The sequence below is a fragment of the Drosophila hydei genome, unplaced genomic scaffold (assembly GCF_003285905.1).
Source record: "Drosophila hydei strain 15085-1641.00,03,60 unplaced genomic scaffold, DhydRS2 tig00000060-arrow-pilon, whole genome shotgun sequence".
Classification (NCBI taxonomy): Eukaryota; Metazoa; Arthropoda; class Insecta; order Diptera; family Drosophilidae; genus Drosophila; species Drosophila hydei.
The window spans coordinates 8,045,113-8,072,792 of NW_022045656.1; the positions used below are offsets into that span (position 1 = coordinate 8,045,113).

General features: G+C 42.6%; 7 protein-coding genes and 3 non-coding genes across 15 annotated transcripts; 5 read left to right on the forward strand and 5 right to left on the reverse strand.

The window, feature by feature from the left end:
- Positions 1–4,346: 4,346 nt before the first annotated feature.
- On the reverse strand, positions 4,347–4,419 carry Trnar-acg. Its single transcript has one exon. It is a non-coding gene; the product is annotated as a tRNA-Arg (tRNA).
- Positions 4,420–9,172: 4,753 nt separating this feature from the next.
- LOC111595514 (basic salivary proline-rich protein 2) lies at positions 9,173–13,055 on the reverse strand. 3 transcript variants are annotated; one of them, XM_023309291.2, is made up of 7 exons: positions 12,920–13,055; positions 12,039–12,241; positions 10,669–11,447; positions 10,507–10,598; positions 9,988–10,339; positions 9,451–9,918; positions 9,174–9,385 (listed from the first exon to the last, which is right to left on the reverse strand). In XM_023309291.2, the coding sequence occupies exons 2-7, from the start codon at positions 12,112–12,114 to the stop codon at positions 9,248–9,250; spliced, it is 1,905 nt and encodes a 634-aa protein (XP_023165059.1). In that variant the 5' UTR covers positions 12,115–12,241; positions 12,920–13,055; the 3' UTR covers positions 9,174–9,247. The 3 variants fall into 3 exon arrangements, with proteins under 3 accessions (XP_023165060.1, XP_023165062.1, XP_023165059.1); XM_023309292.2 differs by lacking the exon at positions 12,039–12,241 and having other exon boundaries at positions 9,173–9,385; XM_023309294.2 differs by lacking the exons at positions 12,039–12,241; positions 12,920–13,055 and adding an exon at positions 11,506–11,633 and having other exon boundaries at positions 9,173–9,385.
- Positions 13,056–13,170: 115 nt separating this feature from the next.
- LOC111595515 (rRNA 2'-O-methyltransferase fibrillarin) lies at positions 13,171–14,838 on the forward strand. Its single transcript, XM_023309295.2, has 3 exons — positions 13,171–13,271; positions 13,406–13,827; positions 14,083–14,838. Exons 1-3 carry the CDS (start codon positions 13,259–13,261, stop codon positions 14,662–14,664), a joined length of 1,017 nt encoding a protein of 338 aa, XP_023165063.1. The 5' UTR covers positions 13,171–13,258; the 3' UTR covers positions 14,665–14,838.
- A 135-nt stretch (positions 14,839–14,973) lies between these two features.
- Trnas-uga lies at positions 14,974–15,055 on the reverse strand. The gene has a single exon. It is a non-coding gene; the product is annotated as a tRNA-Ser (tRNA).
- Positions 15,056–15,222: 167 nt separating this feature from the next.
- Positions 15,223–15,304, forward strand: Trnas-uga. Its single transcript has one exon. It is a non-coding gene; the product is annotated as a tRNA-Ser (tRNA).
- A 107-nt stretch (positions 15,305–15,411) lies between these two features.
- Positions 15,412–19,737, reverse strand: LOC111595413. Of its 4 annotated transcripts, none has more exons than XM_023309125.2 (5): positions 19,603–19,737; positions 19,081–19,235; positions 18,744–18,934; positions 16,343–16,624; positions 15,412–16,273 (listed from the first exon to the last, which is right to left on the reverse strand). In XM_023309125.2, exons 2-5 carry the CDS (start codon positions 19,196–19,198, stop codon positions 15,683–15,685), a joined length of 1,182 nt encoding a protein of 393 aa, XP_023164893.2. In that variant the 5' UTR covers positions 19,199–19,235; positions 19,603–19,737; the 3' UTR covers positions 15,412–15,682. The 4 variants fall into 4 exon arrangements, with proteins under 4 accessions (XP_023164893.2, XP_023164895.2, XP_023164897.1 ...); XM_023309127.2 differs by having other exon boundaries at positions 18,753–18,934; positions 19,603–19,736; XM_023309129.2 differs by lacking the exons at positions 18,744–18,934; positions 19,081–19,235 and having other exon boundaries at positions 19,603–19,735.
- A 153-nt stretch (positions 19,738–19,890) lies between these two features.
- Positions 19,891–21,980, forward strand: LOC111595587 (zinc finger protein 254). The gene is made up of 2 exons (XM_023309398.2): positions 19,891–19,935; positions 20,031–21,980. The coding sequence occupies exon 2, from the start codon at positions 20,142–20,144 to the stop codon at positions 21,867–21,869; it is 1,728 nt and encodes a 575-aa protein (XP_023165166.2). The 5' UTR covers positions 19,891–19,935; positions 20,031–20,141; the 3' UTR covers positions 21,870–21,980.
- A 68-nt stretch (positions 21,981–22,048) lies between these two features.
- On the reverse strand, positions 22,049–22,726 carry LOC111595588. The gene is made up of 2 exons (XM_023309399.2): positions 22,626–22,726; positions 22,049–22,567 (listed from the first exon to the last, which is right to left on the reverse strand). Exons 1-2 carry the CDS (start codon positions 22,658–22,660, stop codon positions 22,129–22,131), a joined length of 474 nt encoding a protein of 157 aa, XP_023165167.2. The 5' UTR covers positions 22,661–22,726; the 3' UTR covers positions 22,049–22,128.
- Positions 22,727–22,781: 55 nt separating this feature from the next.
- On the forward strand, positions 22,782–25,636 carry LOC111595586 (probable ATP-dependent RNA helicase DDX27). Its single transcript, XM_023309397.2, has 5 exons — positions 22,782–22,953; positions 23,011–23,835; positions 24,040–24,772; positions 24,831–25,380; positions 25,449–25,636. Exons 1-5 carry the CDS (start codon positions 22,861–22,863, stop codon positions 25,600–25,602), a joined length of 2,355 nt encoding a protein of 784 aa, XP_023165165.2. The 5' UTR covers positions 22,782–22,860; the 3' UTR covers positions 25,603–25,636.
- Positions 25,637–25,786: 150 nt separating this feature from the next.
- Positions 25,787–27,612, forward strand: LOC111595591 (protein fem-1 homolog CG6966). Its single transcript, XM_023309401.2, has 5 exons — positions 25,787–25,992; positions 26,055–26,941; positions 27,005–27,067; positions 27,129–27,324; positions 27,388–27,612. The coding sequence occupies exons 1-5, from the start codon at positions 25,906–25,908 to the stop codon at positions 27,544–27,546; spliced, it is 1,392 nt and encodes a 463-aa protein (XP_023165169.2). The 5' UTR covers positions 25,787–25,905; the 3' UTR covers positions 27,547–27,612.
- The last annotated feature ends 68 nt before the right edge of the window (positions 27,613–27,680 follow it).

Sequence of the window (27,680 nt, forward strand, 5' to 3'; positions counted from 1 at the left end):
CTTGCTAAAAATAATAATATCGTCGATGTAAATATAACAGATTTTCCCGATGTGTTCTCTGAGAATATCATCGAGCGCACGTTGGAAAATAGATGGTGCGTTTTTTAAGCCGAATGGGAGTCGTGTAAACTCGTATTTCCCGTTGTTCACGGAGAAGGCTGTTTTCGGTATATCAGACGTTTTTAGCGGAATTTGATGAAATCCACTCTTAAGGTCGAGGACAGAAAAGAGTTTATTATTTCCGAGTTGGGCTAATACCTCGTTAATCTCGGGGATGGGGTATTTGTCTGCTATAGTGGCTTTATTGAGTTTTCTATAGTCTATTACCATTCGAAATTTCCTTTCACCGGATGCATCTAGTTTCTTAGGAACTATCCATACTGGTGAGTTGTAAGGTGACCGTGAAGGTCGAATAATGCCATTATCTAGCAGCTCTTGGACTTGACTATTCACTTCATCTTTCAGGGACATCGGATATTGGTAAAATTTTGAATATATTGGGGAATCGGTAGAGGTTCTTATTTCTGCTTCAACATTCGTAGCGTAGGTTAATTTTTCGTTTGGGTCCGCAAAAAGATTAGGATATTTCAGGATTAATTGGTCGAGGTCTAGTTTTTGTCTGTCGTCTAAATGTTCCGTCCTGGGTATGATTGTGTTAACTGCTTCGTATTTTTTTTCTTTTATCTGTATCTTTTTTTCTCCTTTAATTGTCATTACTTTGTTTGCTACGTCGATTACTGCTTCTAAATCTTTAAGGCTATCGTTGCCAAGAATGGCATCAAATGATTTTAGAGTTGGTAAAAGAAAAAACTTAATGTTACATTCTGGATAATTGAATAAATTGGCAAGTTTGTGGTGTGTTATTTCAATACTACCTCCTACAGTTATTGCTTTAAAAGGTGTTTCGTTAGGTTTTGGATTTGTAACATGCTTCGGCTGTATATAGTTTCTGTTTGAACCAGTATCGATAAGAATTTTGAAAATTTTGTGACCCCCCACTCGACATTCGAAATAGGGTAGCGAGGAGTCGCTCATTCTAAAAAATTCAAGTCTGTATTGGAGTATTGTGTGGTTTCTGGTTCGCTGTTTGCGTTCGCTTTCTCAATATACCCTGCCAAGCTCATGTCATATTCCTCCTGGTTGTTGATTTCTATCATTGCCTGCTCGTATCTTTCATAATCAGTCATGGTGGCGTAAGCCTCGGCATAGCCTTGTTCATTTTGTCCCTGACATTCTGCTCCCTCAGTGTTAAAGAGTCTTTGTCTTTTCCCGTCTTGGTTTATGGGGAATGTTGGCCTCTTACCGATCTCAAACTGAGGTCTGTTCATATAGTTGACCATCTTAGTTTGCATACTACGGTCGACGTCCATTGGTTCTGCTGGCTTGACAGCAGTCGGACGGGCTGGGGCTATTGGTTGGGTCTGGGTGGGTTGCGGCCAATATTGTTGTTGGCGACCAAATTGGTTTGGTGGTCTTTGAAATTGAACGGGCTGTACCTGGTTATAGCTGTAGAATGGTCTGGGTTGTGATATTAGTCTACGAGGCGGAATTGGAGGTGGATTCTGAGATGGTAAATATGTTGGAAGTATGTAAGTTGGGTTGTTTGATGGAGCCGGTATGAACCTACGAGGTGCCGGAATTGGGTTTTGGTCTATGTTTCTGAATTTCGAGTTTTGCTGTCTATTGTTTGCGTGGGTTATCCTATAGGTTTGATTTTCTAATTTCAGACACAAATGCAAAGCTTGCGGCAGGTCAGTTGGTTCCTTGACGCCGAGAAGGCGTGGTAAATCACCACGTAGGCCTCTTATAAATGCATCTAATGCCCTATCCCTATATGATTTTGTCATAACAACCTCAGTTTGTCGGTCTAAATTCATACAACTAACCTTGTTGAGGATTAAAGATAGGTGTTTGTAAATATTTTGGTAAAATTCCTCAACTGTCTGTTGTCCGTTTTGTATCATAGTGGTTAGTTGGTACTCCAATGTACTTAAGTCGCGTTTGTCCGCAAAGTGTAGAGTAAGGCATCGAGCAATTGCCTCCCAGTTTAGGGGCATATTGTAAGAGTCTAGTACTTGGTCTGCATGTTGGGTTATTTTACTACGGATAGTTTGTAAGATACCAAAGTATTTAGGTGACCCTTTAATACTAGAGTACGCCTCTAGAATCCTATCTACCCCCTTTTTCCAGGAGCTAAACTCAGCTGGATCTCCTGAAAATTCTCTCATTCCTTTCACTATGTCCGGTACGCGGTCTAAGTCTGCAGTATTGCCTCTAGAGTCGGGATCTATGCTATAGGCGGCTGCCTCAGCAAAATCGCTAGCATTGCTGTTACCACTCATGTTGCTTAAAATTGTTGCCAATCTATCGTTGATTATTCTGTCTATATAGTTTTCGATGGAATTTGTTTCACCACTACTATAATTTTGATTCATCGTCTGTCTACTTGCTGTTCGTTGCTGCTGTCTCTGGTTGTATTCGTCGTTATTGGCGTTGGTTGGTGCTGAAGTCGGAAATTCGTCCGTGTCAACTGTATTAAGTACTGCGGGTCGTAATAGATTATTCGGGTTGGCCATGGTTAGTTAATTTTTTGTAAGTAAAAGTGAATATGTTTATAGATAGAGTGTGATATTGAAGAAATGCTTGGAATATTTAAAAAAAAATGTTGTAGTGTAAAATTGTAAAAGCAAAATGAATTTTATGTATTATATAAAATTGTGAAAGTTTTTGCAGCGCGTTTGTGTTCTACTGTTTCTTATTTTTTTGTTTTAGGTTACACTGCGCAGCTACAAGCACGGCACACTAAGCTTATATTTGTAACTAGTTTTTGATTTGATTCGCTGTTTCTTTTTTTAATTTTAATTTTGTATTAATTATTTCACTTAAATATTTTTTCCAATTTACCTTAACTTAATCAGTAATTTTACTTATTAATTTTCTTAACTTATATTTCTAACTAGTTTTTGATTTGATTCGTTTTTTTTTTTTTTTTTTTTTTTTTTTTTTTTTTTAATTTTTTTTCAATTTACTTTAACTTAATCACTAATTTTCTTTATCTTACAAAACTATTGTTGGTGCGTGCTCCATCTCCGATGATGCCGAATTTATCCCTTTTGGTTTCCCCTACTCGCGGTTCGGCTGTTCATACGTTAATCCAAGACGTGCTCTGCGAACGGATCATACAAAGCGTGAGCCCACGTTGCACAAACTGTGGCTGCTATCCGGTTTTGACCTTTTCGTGATTAAACGCACTTAGAAACGTTTTGTTCTGTCGTGGTTTATTCGTGGCCGATTCGCGTACTTAGATGACTTTTTGCACTGTTGTATCGCGATCGGTCCCTGCTCGGGCGCCAGTTAAAATAAATAATTTTTCTTATTTTTATTTTCACATGTGATCAGGTCGATCCCAGATTTTAGACTAATTTTTCCTTAAAATTATTGTACCCTAGCTAGCTAAAGTCCGAGTTGATGGCGGCAGCGCTGCTGATGACTCTCGCGACATCGTCTGCATTCAGCGACCCGCTGCTGAACTTCGGTACTTTCGCGCTATTGCAGCGGTTCTTGATCGAAGAGAGAGTTGCGCGCCAAATTTGTTGTTAGCAATTGCAAGCTGCTGAGCTTCGGTACTTTCGCGCTATTGCAGCGGTTCTTGACCGAAGAGAGAGTTGCGCGCCAAATTTGTTGTTAGCAATTGCAAGCTGCTGAGCTTCGGTACTTTCGCGCTATTGCAGCGGTTCTTGACCGAAGAGAGAGTTGCGCGCCAAATTTGTTGTTAGCAATTGCAAGCTGCTGAGCTTCGGTACTTTCGCGCTATTGCAGCGGTTCTTGACCGAAGAGAGAGTTGCGCGCCAAATTTGTTGTTAGCAATTGCAAGCTGCTGAACTTCGGTACTCTCGCGCTATTGCAGCGATTCTTGACCTCAGAGATAGAGATGCGCGCCAACTTTGTTGGGTATTCCAGGCTGCGGAATTGTGTAACAACTTTGTTGTTAACTTGTATATTTCAGATGAGTTTTGGTTTATGTGTGAGATTTGCTTATGTTTTATGTGTGGCATCGTAAAATGTGCTGAAGAAAAACCCAAAATAAAAAAGAAATTTCAAAAAAATGCAATAAACATTTGCTAAACTGAAACTGACAACGAGCAATCAAGTAACAAATAAAAAGCTTACCTGTACTTACAACAAATATCACTTTTATATGCATAATAAAACGTATATTACATACAAAGCAATTTTTAAATAAGTATTAAAGCTTCAAATTATATGAATAGTTCACGAAACACATTTGTAATTATTAATTATTTTTTATATTTATTTATAATTTTTATAAAATATATAAAAAAATCCGATCCTGCCAGGAGTCGAACCTGGAATCTTCTGATCCGTAGTCAGACGCGTTATCCATTGCGCCACAGGACCGTTGACCAAAGTAATGGCAATTTCAATACATAAACAACAGCTCGCTATGCTCAGCATAGACCACAGCACACCCGATCGAGCGGTCGCTTATCAACGTTATTTTTAGACCACAACAAAAACAACACAATAAACGAAACATGAGAATTCAGTGTGAATGAAAAAAGCAACAACAAGCAAAGCAACAATAGCAATGTGGAATTGTAAAGCAAACATATGAACAGCTACGCCATGAACTACAATAGAGCGAGTGGTGAGAGGGAGAGAGACAGCTACGTTAAATATTCAGTTTTGGGTCTCTTGAGAACTGGTTAGCGTTTGTGACCCTCACACATAAAAGTGAGTGACAAACAATTTAAGCACTGCTACAGTGAAAACTCATCATCGACAAACGTAAAATGTTCTTGCTTTAATACAACGACAATACGTTGGGCTAACTACAACTGCCAAGAATGTAACGTGAATTTCGATTGATTTCCAGCTAAATCAACTGCTCGATATCAGCTTTCTATGCCTGTGTACCCTGTCCATATGTGTGTCCATCTGTGGTTGTGTGTGTGACTGTGTCTGTTGTTTCCGGTTTGCTTCGTTTGATTCCGATTCTAATTGTTTTTGTCTATCCTGAGTGCAGTGCCATCCGCATTGGCAATTCGAAACGCTTTGCGAAAATTACCTGTGCTGCAGGAAAACTTTATCCCAAATGGGCAAATAATTATTCGTGCAAACCAAACGAAATCAAAGCCCTGGGCAAAAATTAAGCAAATATCACGTCGATGGCCTCGGACCAATGGAAATCAAAGACAAGCCAGCCACTGAAGCTCTCCCGTACGGATACAACGAAGTGCCGTAACAAAAATTCCTGCTCGAAGTGCGTGTGAAAATCTTTACGTGTGTGCCTAAAGTTTTTTCCTTCGTTTTCCGTTTGCAAGTGTGTGAATGAGGGTAGATATCAGGTTGAATACTGTTTGATTGTTTGAGGTTTTAATTACAGAGAGTGGTTATTTGGAGAAGTTATCGAGCTCATGAGTGGGAATGGGAGGTTGCGCTAATACAATGCTGGAAATTGGCACAAATTGTGGCTAATCCTTGAAGATGAGACTTTTAGCAATGATTCAAAGACTTAACTACAGAAAAAGCTGTTATTTAAATAAAAAGTTTAAAAGTAAATAAAGACAAGAGTTGCGGCTCTCGATGGTATTTAATTGCTTAATGGAATTCCACTCATATTAAAAAGTTTTTATTTAATTACAGTAAATGAATATTATTTAATGTAAAATTTTAAATGCCACAATTATATATGTAACAAATGAGATAAAAAAGAACAATTAAAATTTCGCTTAACAATTTTTGGCTTCCTTAATGGATAGATTTGTTAGAGAAAATTAGTAAAACTTATTTTTACATATAATATAAAACATAATAATTAATAATTGGGAAATTAAAAAACAATTTATTTGAAAAAATAAAAGTAGCAAAATAGTTGAAAGTAAAAAATCTAAATTCAAATAAAATAAAATTTAGTAATAATTTTGACTTTATTTGAAAGCGACGTATCGCCGTTTTCCATACAAATTCCTGAATCAAGCACAAGAAATCTTTTAAAGAAAATTATAAGAAAATATATTTTGAAAAATGTTATCCAAAACCACATAACATATATGTATCCATATCTAAAATTTCAAATGAAATGCTTCGAACTCTTATACTAGATTGCAGAATTTGTAATGATTGGTAGTTAAATCAAGTTTAGTCAAAACTGTTAGAATATATTTTAAAATGGACTGATATATATGTATTTAAGTATTTATATAAAACGCATTCGCAGCTTAAAGCTGAACTGATTTAGAAAAAAGACATTTTGGCACACACTGTGACACAGCGAGTTATGCTAGTCTAACAAAACCACAAAAACTACTCGGTTTAACTTCGTTGCGAAATGCAACGAATGAGCTAAGCGACCCGCAACCCGCAATTTCAACTATGCATGTATCCCTGTCGCCTGCCAGCCAGCCCGTCCCACTGATGCACAGTAAGTAAATTGTACAGTTGGCGCAAACGAGTAAAGAAATCGCTCATGCAAAACTGATTGACTGTAACGAAATACAAAAAGCAAAGAACTGTAAAGAGAAACACGAAACTTGTTACAGTCGCTGCTGATTTTAGAGCGCCCCAGCCCCAGACCCCAAGCGCTAAAGCCAAACAAAAAAAAAACTACAAAAAAACAAGCAAAACAAAAATAGAAAAAGAAAGAGCAGGACTACCCATTGCAACATTCCCGTTATCTTTTCTGCGTTTATTTATGTAGTTTGGCTGTTGCGCCCGTACGTATGCAACGTTTTCATTACTTTTACTTTGTGCTGCAGCGCGCACCAACAACCAGGGCTGCACAGCCAACCGGTTCAGTTAATGGTTTGTTTAAATAAACATATAAATAAAATATATATACAAAATCATTTTATGTTATGGCAATGTCTGATAATTTAGTATGAAAATTGATTTGCTGTTTACTTTTGCATTAAGTTGTTATTGGTTGTTATGCAGCCCTGGCCGCAGTTGCTTGATTTTTATTGAAACGAAAATATCGTTGGACGCTTGGCGTTGTGCACGCCTTTTTGTCGGTTGCACACTTAATTGAAAGGAATTGTTAATTCACAAGTCTTTCCCCCAGCCAACCGCTCATCTCTTTCACTCTTTCACGCTCTCTCTCTCTCTCTCTCTCTCTGTTCCTCTTTCATTGACGTCTGTGTCCCGCTTTGTGCGTGATTGGTCGGCTCAAATGGAGCTTCTTAATGATGACTACCGGCTGCGGGCGTTGCCTGTGCTCAGTCGCCGCTTTTTGCGCCTCACTTGTTTTCCGCACTCAAATTCAATTATTACAATTTTTTTCATTCCATGTGTAAGGCTTAAGTTATTTTTTTCACACATTCGTTGACAATTTACAGCCGTCTTCGTTTTGTTTGCGTATGTGGCCGCCAGAGGGCGTTCTGTTGGCATCTGTCAACGCGCTGCTTGTGTCGCCTTGTTGATTGCTTGACACTTATTTGTCGTTTTTAGCACATAATAGCATTTTATGTAGATTATACAAGGCTTATAAGTACGCCTACATACATGTACATTCTATGCTCACATTGTGCAGATTCATCTGACACTCCCGCTGCTGCTTAACCGTAATAATTGCTCACGTGCTCACTGCCTCATCTTCCCCCACTCCCTCTCCCTACCTCTATATCTCTCTCACACACACATGAACGCCTCTCATTGTGGCTTTTAAAACCAATTTGGCGAAATATAAGAAACCTTATGCAATCCCATACCGACCAACAACCAGGTCAAAACGCTGCTCTAAGATGTGTGTAATTAGACGTGACTTTTCCTCAAGTTTTTCTAGCTTCGTTTGAGCACACCGAAGCGGGGGGAGCTGAATGACGGACGAGTAGAGTCTGCGTGGCTTAAAGCCTTCTTAACACTCTGTTGTTTCTTAGACATAGGCAAGCCCTAATTGTACTAGGGCATGGCTGGAGGCATTAAAGACGGCAAGCTACAGATTGAGGTTAGTTACCAAGTGCCAAAGGCAGTTATAGGGAATGGAGTTAAATGTAACGGCGCAATGTAACTGTACTTAGGATTTTATGGTTAAGTCTCATGAATTGCAGTAAAAAAATATTCTGAGAATCGAAAGCTGGCATTGTTATTGTTAATATATGTCTTTAAAATATATAGAACAACGTCTTATATATTAAAGGAAAATTTATCTTAATATGTTCGCTTCCAACAGCCATTAAAACCTATTTAATTATCATTTACCTGTTTTTTACCAAGTTTAATTGTACAGCGGAAACCGTTGGCTTTGGCATCATATCGGTACCTTAACATCCGTTATCCATTTGTGGAGCAGACACCAGTCTTAGACGTATGCAGCCGCTACATCTTTGGCTTGCGCAAATTGAAAACATGCGAAATAATTACATACTTTTATATGTGAATTTTTCAATTTATATGCCGTCAGACTAACCCTGCGTGCATATATTTTGTTTCTGTGACGTGTCACGACATTGACATCCGGGACATATTCCCTCTACGCCCATAACACTCAAGTCATAGGCCCTGTGGAGTCGTTTACTTATTTATGTATGCAAATTATGTAAATGTCGACCTTGAAGCGAGCCTCAGCTTTCAAATCGTAGTCACAAGAGCTTTGCAAAGTTTAGCCAATACTCCAACGCACTTAGTACAGACACTTACCCACAGAAAAAGCACTGTTAATCGTAACAAGCGTAACGTAAGTTGAATGTCAATGAATGTTTACGTCATGGCTACCGCGAGAAGTCTGTTAGTTGACCATTTCAACATTTTCATTTATATAAATTTACATATTAAGTAAAACACAATATTATATATGATTTTTCTTTATTTATGATTTGAATGTATGTTATTTAATGCGTTTACAAATGTATCTTGCTGCCTGAAAAAAAAATAACACGCACACAGAAAATATATAACTGAAATTTTACAATGCTGTGTGTTAAATTTCGATTAAACCCTTTTTATATATTCAAATATATATAAGTAAATGTGTGTATATATATTTATGTATATATATAGCAATCATTCGACATCCGACAATGATTGTTTTACATATACATATATAAATAAAAATTTATCAATTACAAAAGTTGACGAAATGCATTTTCATACATTCTAAATGTACAAAAAAGGAAAACTTGAAAAATAATGTGAATGAAATGTTAAAGAATCATAAGAGCTAGAAAAACTAACAGAATGAATAGGGGGGTGAGCTGAGGGTCAAGGGGAAATAACTAACTGCATTTAACTAATTTAAACGCTGAGTAACTGGCAGCTTCTTGCGCCGTCGGCGCAGCTGCTGACTACGATCCCAGTACTCGTAATAGCGTTCCTGTTTTAACCACTCCTGATATTTATACCACCATTCCTCCCACTTGATGTAGTCCTGTCATGAAAGAGGGAGATGAGCAGATTAAATTAAATACATATTAAATGGACTGTCCCACTCACCTTTAGATCCAAGTCTCTCAAGTATCCGCGACTCTTGTAGTACTCGTAACGTACGCGCACATCATCCCACGACAGCATGCCCGACGGTGCTGTGGTGGCCAACTCCTCGGGAAAATGACCAGCCGGCGCCGGCGAGTACGAATAACGACGCGGCGGCGATTCCAGACCCTCCTCGATCATAACTTTAAGCGCACCACCCGCCGAATCTTTGGTAATGCGCATATTCTCCATGTTGCTGCGATCAATGCTCCACTGAGCCATTTTGCCAAATCGCTCAGATAGCGTTAGACGCGTTGTTGCCGAAAATGAGGGTAATGCAGGGGTCGCCTCATCGCTATCGGAACCGCCCGAATCATCCGAATCAGATGACGAGTTGGCATTGTTGCCACTAGCACCGGCGCTCGTGGTGACCGTCGCACTCGAATGCTTCTTACGTTTCTCACCTTCAATTTTAACGCGCGTGCGTAACTGTAAAGAGTCAAATGTATTGAATCGATCAGTGATTGGAATTAGTACATTTTTCCTTTCACAATTTACCTCCTTCTCCTTCTTTTTCTTTTTGGCCTGTGGTGCGGCTGCTGCTGGTGCTGCAGGCTCTGGTGGCTCTGGCGGCCGATGCTTGAGACGCGGGTCCTCTGGCGGTGGTGAATGACGCGACGCGCGACCGACTTTCATATGCACATCCGACGACAAGCCCCGTTCGTGGCTTATGTGTCGCATTTTGGCCTCACGATATTTGTCAATGCCAGCCCCACCCCGCACCGGCGGCGGCGTTGTGGGCCGTCCATGCAAGCGACCATGGGACTCTGGCGGCGGCAGCGGCGGTGGCGCACCGGCGCCCCGATAATGGCCACGTGGCTTAGGCGGCGGAGAACGCGGACCGCGCGAACTACAAAAGTGAAAGATTGAAATAAATAAATTAATTTTTAGTTGAAGATAATAAAACGTCAATAATAAATTTTTAATTAAATTAAGTTCTTAAATCATTTGCTTTTGACCAAAAGATGCACAGTAAGTATTTCTACAACTGTTGTTCGCAGTTATTCAACAACTCACCGAGATCTGTGACGATGACTGGGCGAGCACAGCGAACAGGAATCATCTGAGCTGCTGCTCATGGAACTGTTCGAACGCGAGCGCATCGAATGCTGCAACAAAATAGAACAAATCATAAAATTTTGGAACAACGAAGCGGAGTTAATTGTGGCAGTTGCTTACCCTTGGCGGCGGGGAAGGTGGACGCTTGGAGCGGGGCAGAATGTGCGTTGCGCCCAGTCCACGCTTATCCATATTTGAGGCCGATGACGACGATGGCGGCGGCAGCGGCGGCGAGCGACGCCGGCTGAGCGGTGAACGCGACGCGTTTGCCGGCTTGCGGCGCAGCTGAGCTGACGATGAGCCGGCAACTGGCTCGGGCGGAGAGCGCGGACGGCCATGGCCGTTGCCCGGACGACGCAACATATCGGCAGCATTGCTGTTGTGGTGGTTGTTGGGCGACCGGGGCATGCTGCGTGGCGGCATCGGTGGCGAGCGTGGGCGGCCACGCATCGGCGGCGGTCCGTTATGATGTGGCGAAGGCGGCGACATGACGGGCCTGCGCTCCATAAACTGCGGCGGCGGCGAGCGACGACGCGCATGTGATGGCGGCGGCGGTGACAACGGCGGCGACTTACGCAAACGCGAGCGACTTCGCGAATGCGGTGACCGGGAGCGGCCGTAACGCGCGGACGACGACGACGACGGTGGCGGCGGACCAGAGTTGGCCGGTGCGCCAGGATAACGCGAGTAGCTGGCCTGTGCAGTATCGCGTTCACTTTCGCCAGAGCTGCTTTCACCTTGAATGTACATTTTCTTGTAGCCGGTGTGGCGCCAACGATTCGGATCTTTTTCTTCGGCTTCGATCAGTTTCTTGTCCCAGTAATCGTTTGTGGTGTTGGCACGTGCCTTCTTCATAACGTTATCGATTTCGCGACGCTTGCCAGCGGGTAAAGATGGATCTGCAAATTCATAACGTAATTGGATGCTATTAACAACGGTTTCAGAGTACGTTTATACTTTATTTGTAAAGTATCGTGTTTTGTTGGTACTTGTTGCATTTGGCTACGGAGTACGAGTGAAAACACTTATAATAAATAAAGCCTGGCTAATTCTAAATAAAGTAAATGAGGTTTAATCGTCTGAAGAAATTTAAAAACTTTTTTATACTTTTTAAGATAGCTAAAGTTTAACATATAACACATCTCAGTTATACTAAAGATTCTAAGTCTAAAATGATTTGATTTAAAGATTTGAAAACCTAAAGTCGATTTATTAGATACATATGAAGGCAGGGTTAATATTTTGCCTTTTTCATCCTCAGGAATATGTATTCAAATCCTATTTATTGTTTTCCAATAACAATTATTGCATGCTTTCACTCTGAAACTAAAATCAAACCAAGTCATTTTCTTTGTATTTATTATTTTATAAAGTTTTTGCTACGCTCGATCTTTGCCGTATATCGAACTGTTGTCGTGTGGTGGTGTTAAGCCCATTATACCGTGGACATTGATCGATACAAGTGTGTTATCGATATACCTATTAGGTACCTGTTATGCGTGCAGCTGTCGGCTGTCTGTCCATGTGCAGTTTTGGATTCAAATCGGGACGCCTGCGCGACGCCATTACACGGAGCGTATCGCGACCTCTTTCGCGCACGTAATTTTTCTTTTCGTTTAATTCGCGCGGAACACTATCTCATTTTTTCTTTCATATATATAAATATATCATAAAAATACACACACACAAAAAGCTGCAAATATATTACAATTGATTAAAAAACATGAGAGAAAGAGAGGCATTAAAAATGGCGTACAATAACAACAATATCAACATCAACAACAACAACAATAAGAGATAGAAAACAGTCCCAGCGTAACAGACGAGAGAGCGAAAAGAAACACGCGCGCTTGGCAGCTTAGGTATATCGTTGTAACGTTACCAACCCACACTCAACGCACCACGACAAGCGTGTATGAGAGAGGGACAGAGAGAGGAGAGAATGACCGGGTGACGACAAACAGCTGGATACGTAAGCGAATTCTACGTGCGCGTCGCGGCTGCCATAATATCGTAGCGATGCCGTCGTTGCTTTAACAAAATTATTTCAGCTTTTCAGCCCATGCCGCGACATACACGGCCATGAAGGCCAATTAAATGCAATGTTTCAAAATTAATTTGTATTTCAGCAATGTAGCGACGCGCGCACCGGCTTCTCTTCGACATTTGTTGTGCTCTAGACGCACAGAGCGGCACACAACACACACACGCGCACATACATACGTATGTATGCATATATATATATCTTTTTTCTTTCTGTTTTTGCTTTGTCAGCTACAAATAATCGAAACCGAACACGAACCGAGGATAGGCAATTGTTATGTTATGCTAATAAAAACGATAGTTGCAGGCACTTAACTAATTTGCTTACATTTGTATACGTTTTGCGTTCACGCTTGTATAGTTTTTCGTTGATTTAAAATACACAAATGGCAAACACGGCGCTTAAAACTTTTCTCACAATTTTCATGCGACGGCCATTTTTGCGCTGGAAACAGTGTGACCAAAACGTGAAATCACCAAGAAACTCTACTAGCGCATCGTTCACTATCAGGGCTGTTATCAAACTGTTAACAATCGATATACGAATATAATGCAGCCCTACCACACACACGTGGTTTCTTTTCAACAGCGTTAATAGTGTGCCGCGTGCGTCTGGATTTGGATTGGTTTCAAGTTGTATTAAAAATCAAAAGTACAGACAAATAAAATGGGTAAGCCAGGTGAGTTACTCAAAAGTAACAGTAAGCGCTTTAAAATGCACTTTAAAACGCACCTTCCTCAAAACAAATCAATAAATGCTTAACCTATGAAAACAATGTGTTTGCAATATAATCAAACGTAAATTCTCTTTCAGGTTTCAGTCCTCGTGGTGGTGGTGGCGGTAGAGGAGGCGGCGGTGGTGGCGGTGGTTTCCGTGGTGGCGCCGGACGTGGTAGTCGTGGTGGAGGTGGCGGCGGCGGATTTGGTGGACGTGGAGGCGGAGGTGGACGTGGTGGCGGCGGTGGAGGTCGCGGCGGCTTTGGTGGGCGCGGCGGTGGTGGAGGTCGTGGTGGCGGAGGTCGCGGCGGCGGTGGCTTTGGTGGACGTGGCGGCGGTGGCCGTGGAGGCGGCGGCCGTGGCGGTGGCGCTGGTGGCTTCAAAGGCGGCAAAACAGTCACCATTGAACCACATCGTCATGAAGGCGTATTCATTGCGCGGGGCAAAGAAGATGCTCTGGTAACACGAAACTATGTTCCCGGCTCCGAAGTCTACGGCGAGAAGCGCATTTCCGTTGAGGTGTGTAAACGAAAGATATTCAGTAAAATATGCTGTCCATGATGATGTTGTGCAGGGGTACAGAACATGGCATTGTGTGGCCATGAGCAAGCGCGGCGTCTGCCCGCCTGTGTGCACTCCAGGTGCATGTTAAGCAGCTGCGGGTGGCGTCCACGTGTTGCTTAGAACTATAGCACTACTGAGACATCTCAGACTTCAGCAACTACTTGACCCCTAAAGTTGACATACTCTATTGATCTATTGTTTTACTTGCAGACTGGCGGCGAAAAAATTGAGTATCGCGTGTGGAATCCGTTCAGATCTAAGCTGGCCGCTGCCATTCTTGGCGGTGTTGAAAAAATACACATGCCACCTGGCTCCAAGGTGCTGTATTTGGGTGGCGCCTCTGGCACAACGGTGTCTCATGTTTCAGACGTTGTCGGACCTGAAGGTCTAGTATATGCCGTTGAGTTCTCCCATCGCTCGGGTCGTGATCTGATAAATGTAGCCAAGAAGCGCACCAACATTATACCTATCATTGAGGATGCTCGGCATCCACACAAGTATCGCATGCTGGTTGGCATGGTGGACACAATCTTTGCGGATGTAGCGCAGCCGGATCAGGGCCGCATTGTGGCGTTGAACGCACAGCATTTCCTTAAGAATGGTGGTCACTTTGTCATCTCTATTAAGGCGTCCTGCATTGATTCCACAGCACAACCCGAGGCTGTGTTTGCCGCTGAGGTGAAAAAGATGCAGGCAGACAAACTGAAACCACAGGAGCAGTTGACGCTGGAACCCTACGAGCGTGATCATGCTGTTGTTGTGGGCGTGTACCGCCCACCTCCAAAGCAGTAAAGTTCTGTTGCGGAGAATGTGGTTAGGTTTTAGGCTATATACATAATACTTCTTTTAATGCAGTCGTATTGTATTAAGTTTCTTTTTTAATATACATACAAAAATCAAACAAAACATAGTTAAGATTATAAAATGATGAAAACTATTTTTTGTAACAGACGTACAAAATATAACACAAAAAAAAGTACAAAAACTTGTTTTCAATTATAAATATAGATATATATTAAACAAATTAAAATAAAAGTGAGAACAAAGTGAAGCCAAATAAACAATTACCAATTAAAAATTAGTTTTCAAAAAATTAAATCTCGCTGCGGACAGGATTCGAACCTGTGCGGGTAGAACCCAATGGATTTCAAGTCCATCTCCTTAACCACTCGGACACCGCAGCACATGGTGTGTTGCGTGTCAAAATCTATATTTAAAAATAGACTGTGTTCAGCGCCATCTATTGAAAGTAAATTGAAATGTAAAATGACGCCATCTATTGTTAAACACAGCTTAGAGACTCAGAGTACCGAGCAAAGTTGTTTGCAATTTGGCGGCGCTTGAATCAAGGCTGCGGTGTCCGAGTGGTTAAGGAGATGGACTTGAAATCCATTGGGTTCTACCCGCACAGGTTCGAATCCTGTCCGCAGCGAGCATCTATCTTTTTGTTTTTGGGTTTTTAAACTTTTAAGATACGAAAACAAAGTGAAGAAACAATTGAACTTGATTAGTTTTAATTAAATTACTTTATTTAGTGTTGATGCTGGTGTTGGTGTTGGACTCAAAAATAAACATTTATCATTGCTTTACTGTCGAGCTGATACTAAATAAAGCATTTTATCGCTTAATTCTAAAAAATTGTTTGCAGGCAAATTTTGGTATAATTTTTGATGATTCTGACACACACACAAACATAGAGGGAACAAAATGGTTCAACTATAATTCTTATTAACTAAGTAAAATCATGAAATCGTCGAAATTTATTATGTTTTTGTTTTTTTTTATCACCCAAATTGAGCGGCGAGACTGGTTACAACTTGGCACGCTTGGCAATGCCAACAGACTCGAGGACACCGCAGCTCTCCAAATGCTGGAAGAGCGTCTCCAAATACTCATCACGATGCTTGATCAAATGTGCCGCATGCTGTGAGCGTGGCCAGCATTTAAAAGTCACCTTTATGTTGGCGCGCTCCCAGTTCTCGCGCACAGCCTGGTTGGAGGAGGGCGGGCCAATCAGATCGTTATCAGATACAAAGAACAGCGCCGGTGCCTTGAGCAGCGTGGAGTGGAACATCTGGCTGGAGCGCATATAATGTATGGTGGCCTGGTTGTGGAATGTCTTTAAATGATACAGGGTATAGTTGCGCAGGGCGCTCTGCATGCGCTCGTTCTTTGGGAATATCGATTTTGGCACGCCCACGGGGATTTCAGTAATGTCCGCAGCGCTGTCCCAGATCTGGCAAACGAAGCGATCCAGTATGCTGCCATATCGATCCATATCACGCGACATTTGCAACATTATCTCGCCCATCTGATATGCACCCACCGAGAAGCCGTGCATTACGATCGGCGCATACGATTTATTGTTCTCCAGAAATTTTAAAGTTTCAGCAGCGACCACCTGAGGCAACAACAAACCGAGAAGTGAGCAAACAAATGGATATTGAATTTACAGCACGTATGTATCTACCTGAGTGCCCTTGGTCGGCCAGAGCAGCTGCCAGGGTGTAATGTGCACCACCATAACGTCGAAGCCCATTTCCGTGTAGATTTGCGCATACTTTTTCAGGTGCTTCTGCTTGGCCATCAGCCAGGCCATCATCAGCACCAGCGGGTTGCCTGTGGGCTTCTTAAAGGCCAGTGTCTTGGGATCCACTTCGACGTTCGCCTTGTTGTTCGTGTAGAGTGTCATATTTTTCGTAATATCCTTGGAGGATAAATACCGACGATTCTTCAACGGTGCCATGGCGCTCTGTGCAACGAAAGCAGACAAGCCAAGATTAGTTAACATTTCAATATAGATCTCGTTTATATAATAATAGGTCTCTAGTATTTGCCAATCAAAGCCGATTATAAACTTTTCATAAATCAAGATTTATACATTTTATTTTACTAACTTTCATTTTCAATGCGGAAAATGAGGGAAAATTGAAAATCCAATTTCGATCAACATTGCTTAATTGTTATCAAATTCACCCAGCAATGTTTTGGATAGGTCGAGTTGATCTTATCTGGGTAACCGATAAGATAGGCCAGAAATTGGTTGAGCCAAAAAAAAAAACAAGTTTAATTTATATTCCTGTCATGCAAATTAGCAAATGATGATATCATTAGTACTTTATAACTCTCAGTCCGTCTCTCCGGATTAGTGAACTCGGTACGACCTTCAATGTTTGCCGACAATGTAAGTAAATCGGGCTACGATTAGATTGATAAGATAATGCTGGCGTGTACTTATGTGTTCAGTTAGATAGGGACTTCTAATCAGGTGTTAATAGCAATTTCCAGGAACTATTTATGGCACCTAGTTTAAATGGATATAGGCAATTTGCACTGCTTTTGGAGCTGGACGGAGTATTGCTTGACTTTCAGTCACACGCGTTTCGAGCAGACTAAATTATTTTTAATAGTCTGCATAGTACGCTCTAATCCAGTTCCGCCAATCTGTCGATAAGACTGTTGCAATTTAGATAAGCAGCATACGAAGTTGTGGTCGGGGAACTTCGAGTGTTATCAGTCGTCTAATACAGATTATACGCTAGCGACTGGCTAATCATTGGACATTTTAGCACCGGGCAGCAGATATCGCAATAAAGTTCGATCAAAATAAAGAAGAAGACAAACTCACACGTTTCAGACGTTTGTAGACCTTATGTAGTATAATCAGTAAGAGGAAAACCAGCGCAATTCCAATTATGAATTCCATAATTAGAATTTGTGTATATCCAACATGTATTTGCAGTTACAAAAGCTTTGATCGACTGTCTTAAACGAGCTTAAAACATGGTGGGCGAGTGCGCCCGGATTCCAATAGAAATCTGGAAGGCATATGTTTCGTGAGCGCCACTGCCACTGTCTGTGTCTGTGTATCTAGGTGTGTGCGTACGTAGTTCGAGGGATCCGAATTGCCATTGCGGCGGATTGAATTACATTGCGGCATTGGAAGCGGATCCCCCCCTTCCGTGCGTAGCGTGGAACAATCTGCCAAGTGAGAGCTGCGAATGCCAGCGAGAGCACGATCGCGAGCTTCTGCTGAAAGCTTGACATTGAGCGCCATTATGATTTATCAGCGCAAAAGTTGCCCCAATTGAGTGAGTGCAAATGTCGGACGATAGGGGTCGTTTTGCATAGGTGCAGCCAAACTTAAGGGTTAAAGGTTGAGTACTAAAGTCTATAAATGGGAATAATTTGTTGCTTAAGTCAAGCGACAAATGAGCACGAACTAATTGCATATATATATATTTAAGATTAATTATTTATTTGTTGTTATTCATATATTCGCCGGCAAATCATTCAAATGAAAAAGTTAAATCACTTCACGCCGGGAGCAAAGTGCACAACATTATCATCCACAGCTCATTGAGCAGTGCGCTGTGGCTTAACGTTCTAGCTGATGATCATAACGTAATGAATATTATGTTGGCGCTGTGCAAATGTTGTGGAAGGTGCTGTTAATGTTAAAGCATTGGACTATGGCAATAATACTGTGAACGCTCTGAAATGTAATCATTATGTTAGCGCTGTGCAAATGTTGCGGAAGGTTCTGATAATGTTAAGGAATGCGCCTACGTCAGTTTCATACTTGAATGTAATCAATGCGTTAAACGCTACGTAATGAATTTTATGAAGTGTTTGCTAATTGTACCGTAATTTACATACTACAATATAATTTCTGTTAACTATATGTCAGCCATATGCTAAGCAATTTATAACTTAAATGCGTAAAAAATGCACATAAATTAATGGTGATCGGCAAACAATTAAAGCAAAGCAGAGCCAAACAATTGCCCAATATTGCATATGAATATATATACCTAAGACCTTGAGAAAAAAAAATATAGAAATTGTATATTAAATTTATAATTGCTTACATGACCCACCAGTTGCGTTTGAAGACTTGAAAAATTGCGAGCGAGCGGCTTTTGCATGGCCCGGTAGTCGCCCAGCGGTCCCTGCAACAGACCATTGTCCTTGCCGGCGATCGGGAGTCCGCCGGCGATGCCAAAGAACCTATCCGCATAGACGTTCTCATAGGGCACTGCAGCTGCACGACTGTTCTGAGCTGTAAATTGTGGATTTGTTGTGGTTGTTGTCGTTGTCGTGATCGTAGTCGTTCGTTGTTGTTATGGATGACATCAGGACAGAGACATACAATATACGTATTTATATAAATAAATGTGTGTATGTCTATAATCTTAAAGCATTTACCACCAAAGGAGAGGCCCACGGCAAGCGTTGCGGCCGTGCGGCCGGCGGCAAACGGTAGATTTATTGATTTTTTCGCTGCAGTTGCGTAAAATGCAGTGCGAAAGAAATGCGAAGCCATTGTTGCAACGTATTTTGTTTATAGAGAACGTGAGGAGCTTCGAAAAAAGAAACGGCATTTGACAATAACATTTTATAATTTCTTTGACTCGTTTTCTTTTTATCATTGTGTATGCATCTACGCACCCACACACCTACAGACACACACACATACATCTAAAGCAGACGCACACTTAAGCAAAAATCGCTGCACAAAAAAATGAACTTTGGACCTGCCCGTCGGATGCAGACGAGTTTAATTTAAATTAAATTGATACATCTATATATATATATATATATATATATTAATATATATATGCATGTTCGATATCTAAGATACGTATGCGTGTGAGTGCGTATGTGTGAGTGATAGATGCTCTGTGGAGTTTAATGAAGAATAATATAGCTCAACCGCACGGTACTTACGCGTTTCAATCGTTTCAGCCAACACTTGCACAATTGTTTACCTTTCCCCGAATGCACACAGACCTTGTCTGGCAAAAATGAATTACGCCGCCCGAGTGCGTCTTTGTTGTCCGAAAACAACAATCAATGTGTGTCTGCAATGCGACAAGTGCGAGAATACCAAAATTATGATATATCGATATATAGAGCATACAAGCAATCGATCTTATTACGCATTTAGTAGCACATTAATCTAACAGCTACATCTCATTCTTTTACTAGCATAGCAGTAACTAGTTAAAATGGTATCTTTTAATGTTGGTAAATTTCCTGTGAGATATTTATGCATAAATAGTAAGTTTTTATATCATCTTCGACCTTCGCGAAAATATTCTAAGTTAAGTCTACCAATTGCAATATAAATTCGCTATTGTCATTCCACTATACAGCTCAGAATTCATCGATACCTAACGTTAATCGAAACTTCAGAGCAACGTCTTTTAAACCGTCGCGTATTTAGAATATTGTGTTTTGTTTGCTACACTTTAAATGGCGCGAAGATGTCTTGGCCCTGCAAATTGGCGGTTGCCGTGCAACATTTTAGCGCCAGCCTGCCTGCCCCTGTCGTCACAGCCAGCAACAGCAGTTGCAGCAGCGATTGCTCTTGTAATTGCAAATGCTGCAGCGGTCTCATCCAAAAGTACGTAAGCTTCGATGAGGAGGCAACGTCATCCGGCGGACTTGTGCAAAAGATGGTGCGTTTTAGCACCACGGACATGATGCGTCTGCTGCGCGTAGCTCAGTCCTGTGAGAATTTCTGGAGTAATAAATACCACAAAGTGGATTTGCTATCAGATTACAAAGCTTTGGGCGCTGCCTTCGAAGCGCAGCCGAGCGCCACGAACATTGCCCAGTTAGAGCAGATTATGGACACCATAACATCAGGCTATCGTCGAGCCGTTGCCAAGCTCAATGACAGCGAGTCTTGTACTGCACTAAGGTCAACGGCAGCTGCTCCTATTATTCCAGGCTTGCGCTGCGGCTGCGAAGACTGCGCGCAGATGCCGTGGCGCAGACTGCAGCAGCTGGAAGCACATCAATGGCAGCACAAGCCCAGCGATAATTTGCATTGTCGTTTATGCTATCGTCGTTTTTTTCTGCAGCACAATCTGCTCTCGTATAGGACCCGACGCACAAAACGGGACGTGGCGGGACCACTGTTGGAAAATGAGACCTATAAGCTAATGCTGTCGGTGCAGCAGCAGCAAGAGCTGGCGGAGCAACTGGAACAGCTTCCTCTTGTTGAAGAACTGCACGTCCGCATGCCCAGAGACAGCTACTCGAATTATGTTTTGGAATCGAAAGTCCGCGTGCCACCGGCGCCTCGAAAGCGCTGCCCGCTCAGCGCCTGTCCACAATGCAACCATAGTTACCCGTACAGCTATAGCCATCAACTTCATAGGCAGAAGCAACATGCCATCAGTCAGTGCAACCGACGTTGGCATTGCACTAGTTGCACTCGCAACTTTCACACGCGTCGCATTTACATGCAGCATCTGCAACGCGTGCGTAATGCGTGTCGATTGCGGCTTCGTAGATTCAAATGCTCCAGCTGCAAGGGGCGCTTCCAGCTGGAGCGTTCGCTACGCGCGCATGTGGCTCTGGCCCATATGCGCAGCTTCAGTTGCCTCATCTGCAAATTGCCCTCGCAGAGTCGCTGCTGTGACAAGCACAGCCGGGAGGAGGCTCGGGAGGCGAATCGTGCACGGATGCAAAGACGTCGGCTGGAATTGGGACTTCCGCCGCGCCCGGAGCCCAAGCCGCCGATTAGAGCTGCTTGTAGCATATGCCAAAAGGAATTCCTGAATACCTTCCTGCTCAATATACACGTCAAGCGGATTCATCTCAAACAGAAGGACTTCATCTGCGAGACATGCGGCAAGGAGTTCTACTGCAAAAAGGAGGTCTACGAGCATGTTAAGAAGGTGCATTTGAAGAATGATTCTGTTTACTGCGAGCCCTGCGGCGTGACCATCAAAGAGAAAAGCAACTATATGCGCCACTGCGACAGCTTACGGCACGTTGAGATGCTGGCCAAGCTGCAGGGAGATTTGCCCAACAATTCGCCTGTCGAGAAGCATGTGCCCAGGGGACCGGTGCATTACTGCGAGGCCTGCGATCGTACAATCAAGGGCCATGCGGCATTCAGGCATCATTGTGAAACCAAATTCCATAAACGAAATTCGACACAGAATAAAGAAAAAGTTGATAATGTAGATGAGACGTAGGCTTAGTCTGAACTAAACTGTTACATTACTTTTTAAGCAGATATATATAAATGTTTTCAGTAATTATTATGATTGTCTGTTATAAACAAATGGAAGCGTTCGATTAAGATTACCCAAATGCTGTTAAATATAAAGTTTGTTGTTAAATAGATAAATATAATACATATAAAAAATGCATTTTTTTTATCTTGTTTATGTATATTTAACTTTTTTCTTAGGAAGAAGTAAAACAAACCATCTATGACTAGTGCTGTGCCAGCTACTGAGCTAATTTGGCATCCAATTGCCCTATATCGACGCCCAGTTCACGCAGACGTTGCTCTTGCTCTTTGGTGTCCAGTCCATGCTCTTTGTTGTATCTATAGTTGACTGTGAGCTGCACCTCTTCCAAGCCACTCACATGATCGTAAAGATTTCCCTCCAGGCGCCGATCGATGTCGCTCTCCTCTCGTAGATAGCAAAAGTAGACCAGGAATACGGCCAAACTGGCTGAGATGACATATGGCTGATACCACAGGGATTCATCACTGCCACCGCTGCGAGTGTCGCGTGCCCGCCAGGTGGCCGCTTGGCTGCCAAAGAACTGAATGGGTTCATTGCTAATTGGCGGCTCCTCGTTCTTTGCGCTAATGCTACTGCTGCTGCCAGTTTGTATCTTTTGTGCGTAGCCACGCATGCCTGCAGCAGGCACAAGTGATCTGTAAAATGCTTATATGTATTTAAGATATTAAATCAGTTTGTTATATATTAATATACCTGACCATACGAGTTTTAGTCAATAATCGCAACATTTTGATAGCAACTAACAAAATGTCATAACAATCCAAACAGCTGTTTACCGGGCCACTAATAATCGAAAATTATCGATATACCTTTAATGCCGGCAAATTATTAGGCTTACCGATATATTGAAAATTTATATCGCAGTCACCCGCACACGTGTTGTATAGACTGTAAACTGTAAACACGCGCTGCAGTTGAGCGCATAAAAATGGGCGCAACTAAAAATATAGACCTTATCGGCACTATTGAAGATGATGCCGAGGTGGAAAATCTATCCGAAGATTCGGATGCTGAAGTAGAAGTAGGTATACAGTTGAACAAGTGTCTCCATAGGTTCTAATTTTCGTCTTACTCGTAGTATCAACCGACCAAGCTACGACACAAAAAGGTTACCGAGTTTGAGAAGGGCTTTGAGTTCGTTTCGTCGGTAAAGGAATATAATCAGGATACTTGGGACGATTTGATGAAATATGTGAAGCGTAAGGCGCGTACTAAGACAGACGATAAAATCGCTGCTCGCCTGCAGCAACGAGGCGGCGCCGAGGCTGTGGTCGCTGAACAGAGCGACGAAGAAATTGCGCTGTCCGACGATGAGCTCAAACACGATAACTTGCGACTTCGTGAAAAGAAGCAGAGTAAAAACAAAAAGAAGAAATCAGTGCAAGATGAGGAAGAGGATGAAGAAGGCGAGAAAATGCAATTCGATGACACTGTGGAGGCCAATGAGATGATAACATCGTTCTACCAAATGAATCTATCACGCCCGCTCATGCGAGCCATCGGCGTGCTTGGCTATATCTATCCCACGCCCATTCAGGCTTCTACCATACCCGTGGCTCTGCTGGGCCGTGACATTTGCGGCTGCGCGGCCACCGGTACAGGTAAAACGGCCGCCTACATGCTGCCCACTGTGGAGCGTTTGCTCTACCGGCCGCTTAACAACAAGGCCATTACACGAGTCCTGGTGCTAGTGCCCACGCGTGAGCTGGGTGCCCAGGTCTACCAGGTGACCAAGCAGCTCTGCCAGTTCACCAGCATTGATGTGGGCCTGGCTATCGGAGGTCTTGATGTTAAGGCACAGGAGACTGTGCTGCGTCAGAATCCGGATATTGTGATTGCTACGCCGGGTCGTCTTATCGATCATATTAAAAACACGCCCAGTTTCACTTTGGATTCCATTGAGGTAAGCACGATGAAAGGGCTAGAAGGCAGTTATGCAAAAGATGATGAATTACAATCCTTGCGCTCCGAGCTCCTTGGAGCTATGCGGATTGACTATTGGTACTTGTGATTGCGCTGCAGTTGCAAGCTGATTTTAAGAGCTCTGCAATAAAGGGTGTCCACAACTAAAAGCAGGGCTAAAATTTGGATTCTATTTACGTTGCAGGTGCTTATCTTGGATGAAGCCGATCGCATGCTTGACGAGTATTTTGCAGAGCAAATGAAGGAAATTATCAATTCCTGCTGCAAGACACGCCAGACGATGCTCTTCTCGGCCACAATGAGCGAGCAGGTCAAGGATCTGGCAGCGGTCTCGCTGGATAAGCCCGTCAAAGTCTTCGTTAACAACAATCAACAGGTGGCCTTCAATTTGAGGCAGGAGTTTATACGCATACGAGAGGACAAGGAGGGCGATCGTGAGCCCATCTTGGCCAGCTTGATTTGTCGAACCTTTCACGATCATTGCATGGTCTTTGTGCAGACCAAAAAGCAGGCCCATCGATTGCACATTCTGCTCGGCTTGCTGGGCGTGCGAGCCGGCGAGCTGCATGGCAATTTAACTCAGCAGCAGCGTTTGGAGTCGCTTAAGAAATTCAAAGAGGAACAAATCGATGTGCTGATTGCCACCGATGTGGCGGCGCGTGGTCTCGACATTGTGGGCGTCAAGACAGTCATCAACTTTGTGATGCCCATTACCACGGAGCACTACATTCATAGAGTGGGTCGTACGGCGCGTGCCGGGCGCGCTGGTATCTCTGTGTCGCTGGCGGGCGAAAAGGAGCGCAAGATCGTTAAGGACATTATCAAGAATGCCGAGAGTAGCGTGAAAAATCGTATTATACCGCCAGAGATTATTGAGAAGTATCGCAACAAGCTGACGGCATTGGAGCCCGAAATACGTAAGTAAAAATTGCGAAGAAAATTTCGATTTGCTAATTTTTCCTTCGACTTTGGTAGAAAACATACTTGACGAGGAGCAGGCGGAACGTCAGCTGGCCAAAACGGAACAGCAGTTGTCCAAAACGGAACGCAGGTTGCTGGGACAGCCGAACGAGAGGCGCACCTGGTTCCAAACTAAGCAACAGCGTGAGAATGAAAAGGCTCGCCTAGCGCTCACAAACGATGATGAGGCCAAGCCGGCAGCAGCAGGAACTGGTAAGGGCAAAACGGCGGGCAAACGCAAGCGTCCAGAGTACGGAGGTGATGGCGAGGATGGGCCGCCTGTTAAAGAGCTGGACGCCAAACGCAAGAAGAAGAAGAAGGAGGAGCCCAGAAAGAAAACGCCTGAACAATTGGCCAAGGAGCGCGCCATGAAGGAAATTGAAAAGGTTTCGCTGGTGCGCGCCAAAATGGCCAAGCTACGCAAGCGTCCCGGCAAACTGGGTGCAGCTACCGAGCCCAACAAATATGCCGGGGCTGCTGGAGGCAAACCCAAGAGGCGTGGTGGACAATCCGCCTTCACCAATGATTTAACAGATGTCAGTCGCGGCGGCGCACTACGTTTAAGGTTGGTCAAAACTCCTAATCATTGAATCCTTCAGTAATTAACTAAATTTATTTCTTATTTTTAAACAGATCCGAGGCCAACCGCCACAAGAAGATGACGAAAATTGCTGCCAAGAAGAAAACGAGCAACGTCAAGATAACAAATAAGGCGGGTAAAAATAAATTCAACAAGGGTAAAAACTTTGGTGGGCCACGTTTTGCCAAAAAGGATAGAAAGAAATAATCATAGGATGTATAAAAATACTAATTTTAGTAAAAATAAAACTTTTAAAATAATGCGCTAATTTAATCGATTAAAACAATATCGATATTTAATTCATAATAAATAAGCTCTTAAAGCTAAGCTTCACAATGTGACCAGCTGACATCTTGGTCTTGACATCTCATGAAATTCTCAATTGCCCACTTTGGCCACACTTCGTTTTAAGCTTTGCCATTTTGTTTAGTTCTTTACTTTTCGCTACGCAATTTTTTAATAGTTAAATGGAAAATAATTGCTTTGGGCGCGTTTAATTTATACAGCAAAATGACCGATAAACTTACTTACGGCCCACCGCCAGACTCTGATGATTCCGATTGCAGCAGCTATGACGGTTTCTACTTTTCGGAACCTGTAAGCAACTGCTTCTACTGCCTTCGGCATATGTAGTCTAACATAAACAAACCGTTATTTAGCTTAAACGAGAGAAGCGTGTTCCATATGTGCAGCGTGACCAACTGTTGTACGAAGCACTGATGGAGGGGAACTTACAACGTGTGCGCGAAGAAATCACTGCGCTCGAGTTTCCTGTGGATGACGTCGTGACTGCAGGAATCACAATGTTGATGTGCGCCTGTCGTGAGGGTCACTACGAAGTAGCCGAGTACCTGGTTAACTACCTTGGAGCAAATGTTAACAAGCAAGTGGATTCTGTAATGCCGCTGATGTTAGCCTGTGACTGTCAAACAGATGATGCATATGTTGCCGAGAAGTTGGTGCGGCTGCTGCTCGGAAAAGGCGCAGTTATTAATGTGTCCGATAAGTATGGGATGACACCGTTTATGTTTGCCTGTCGCAGGGGCTACACCAACGTTGTGCGCTTGCTCATTAGCGAGGTTAGCTTCGACGCTATGGATAATCAGGGATGCACGCCCATTTTCCATGCCATTGAACATAACCATGGCGATATTGTCAAGCTTTTAGTGGAGGCTGGTGTTAATGCTAGCCTGGCTAACAACAAAGGCTATACACCAAAACAGGTTGCCGAATTCCATGGCTTCTACGATTTACTGGAGCTGCTGCCGCGTGATCCTGCTGCCGAATACATGGTACCAACCAATTATCTCAGCTACAGCACGCTGCGCGATCATGTGCCACGCATTTTTCTGAAAACCGATTGTCCGGAGTACTTTCAAGAGCTGAGCAGCATATTAAACTCTTTAGAAATGTCAAATATGTTGGAACATTTTGCTAAAGCGCGCATTTCGCTTGCTGAGTTTCTAAACATGGACGATAAAAGCTTGCGAGACATTGGAATCATGTTTCCCATCTATCGGAACAAGATCTTAAAGGGCATACTTGAGTGAGTGTTAAATAACATTCGGACGTCTATTTACTATTTATTGTTCTTATTTCTTGTATATAGCTTTCATTTACATCACTGGTCGAGGAAATCAATAGCACGCGTTAAGAAGGACGGCATGGATAAGTAAATGAAGATGGAAGTTGCCTTAAATTAGAAACGTATTTAATTGGCTATATTATTGCAGCTTCTATGAGATCCTCATGATCACCGCCAATCATTTACAGCATTTGGTGATTATACAAGCCTCATTACGCTTCGTAATGCAAAATCAACTAAATGGAAAACTTGGCCGGCCAACAGAGTTGCAACTGGCAAACTTGCAAAGCAATTTGAAGGCATATCGCGGAGTTATTGACGATCTCACCAAGACGGTTAAATATGTGAGTTAGTTGTTTGATAAGTATTGCATCATCGACCACCAATAACATGTACCTAATTTGCAGCTTGGTTCGTTCAGCCCACCACAGAATCCACTGTATATTGATTACAACGAAATTCTCGCTGAGCGTAAGCGACGCAAGGTGCGAAGTGTTTTTAAGTACACTACAATTGTTTTGGGGATCTCTGTATTTATTTGCTTGAAATGTAAATGGCTTTTCTAAGCTTTCATGCACACATATACCAGCGAACTATATAGTATTAGTAAACAAAAATTTCCGTTAAACTTTAAATAGTACAACGTAGTACAAATAATCATATACTAATAATTTCGATAATTATCGAATCAAAATAGTTG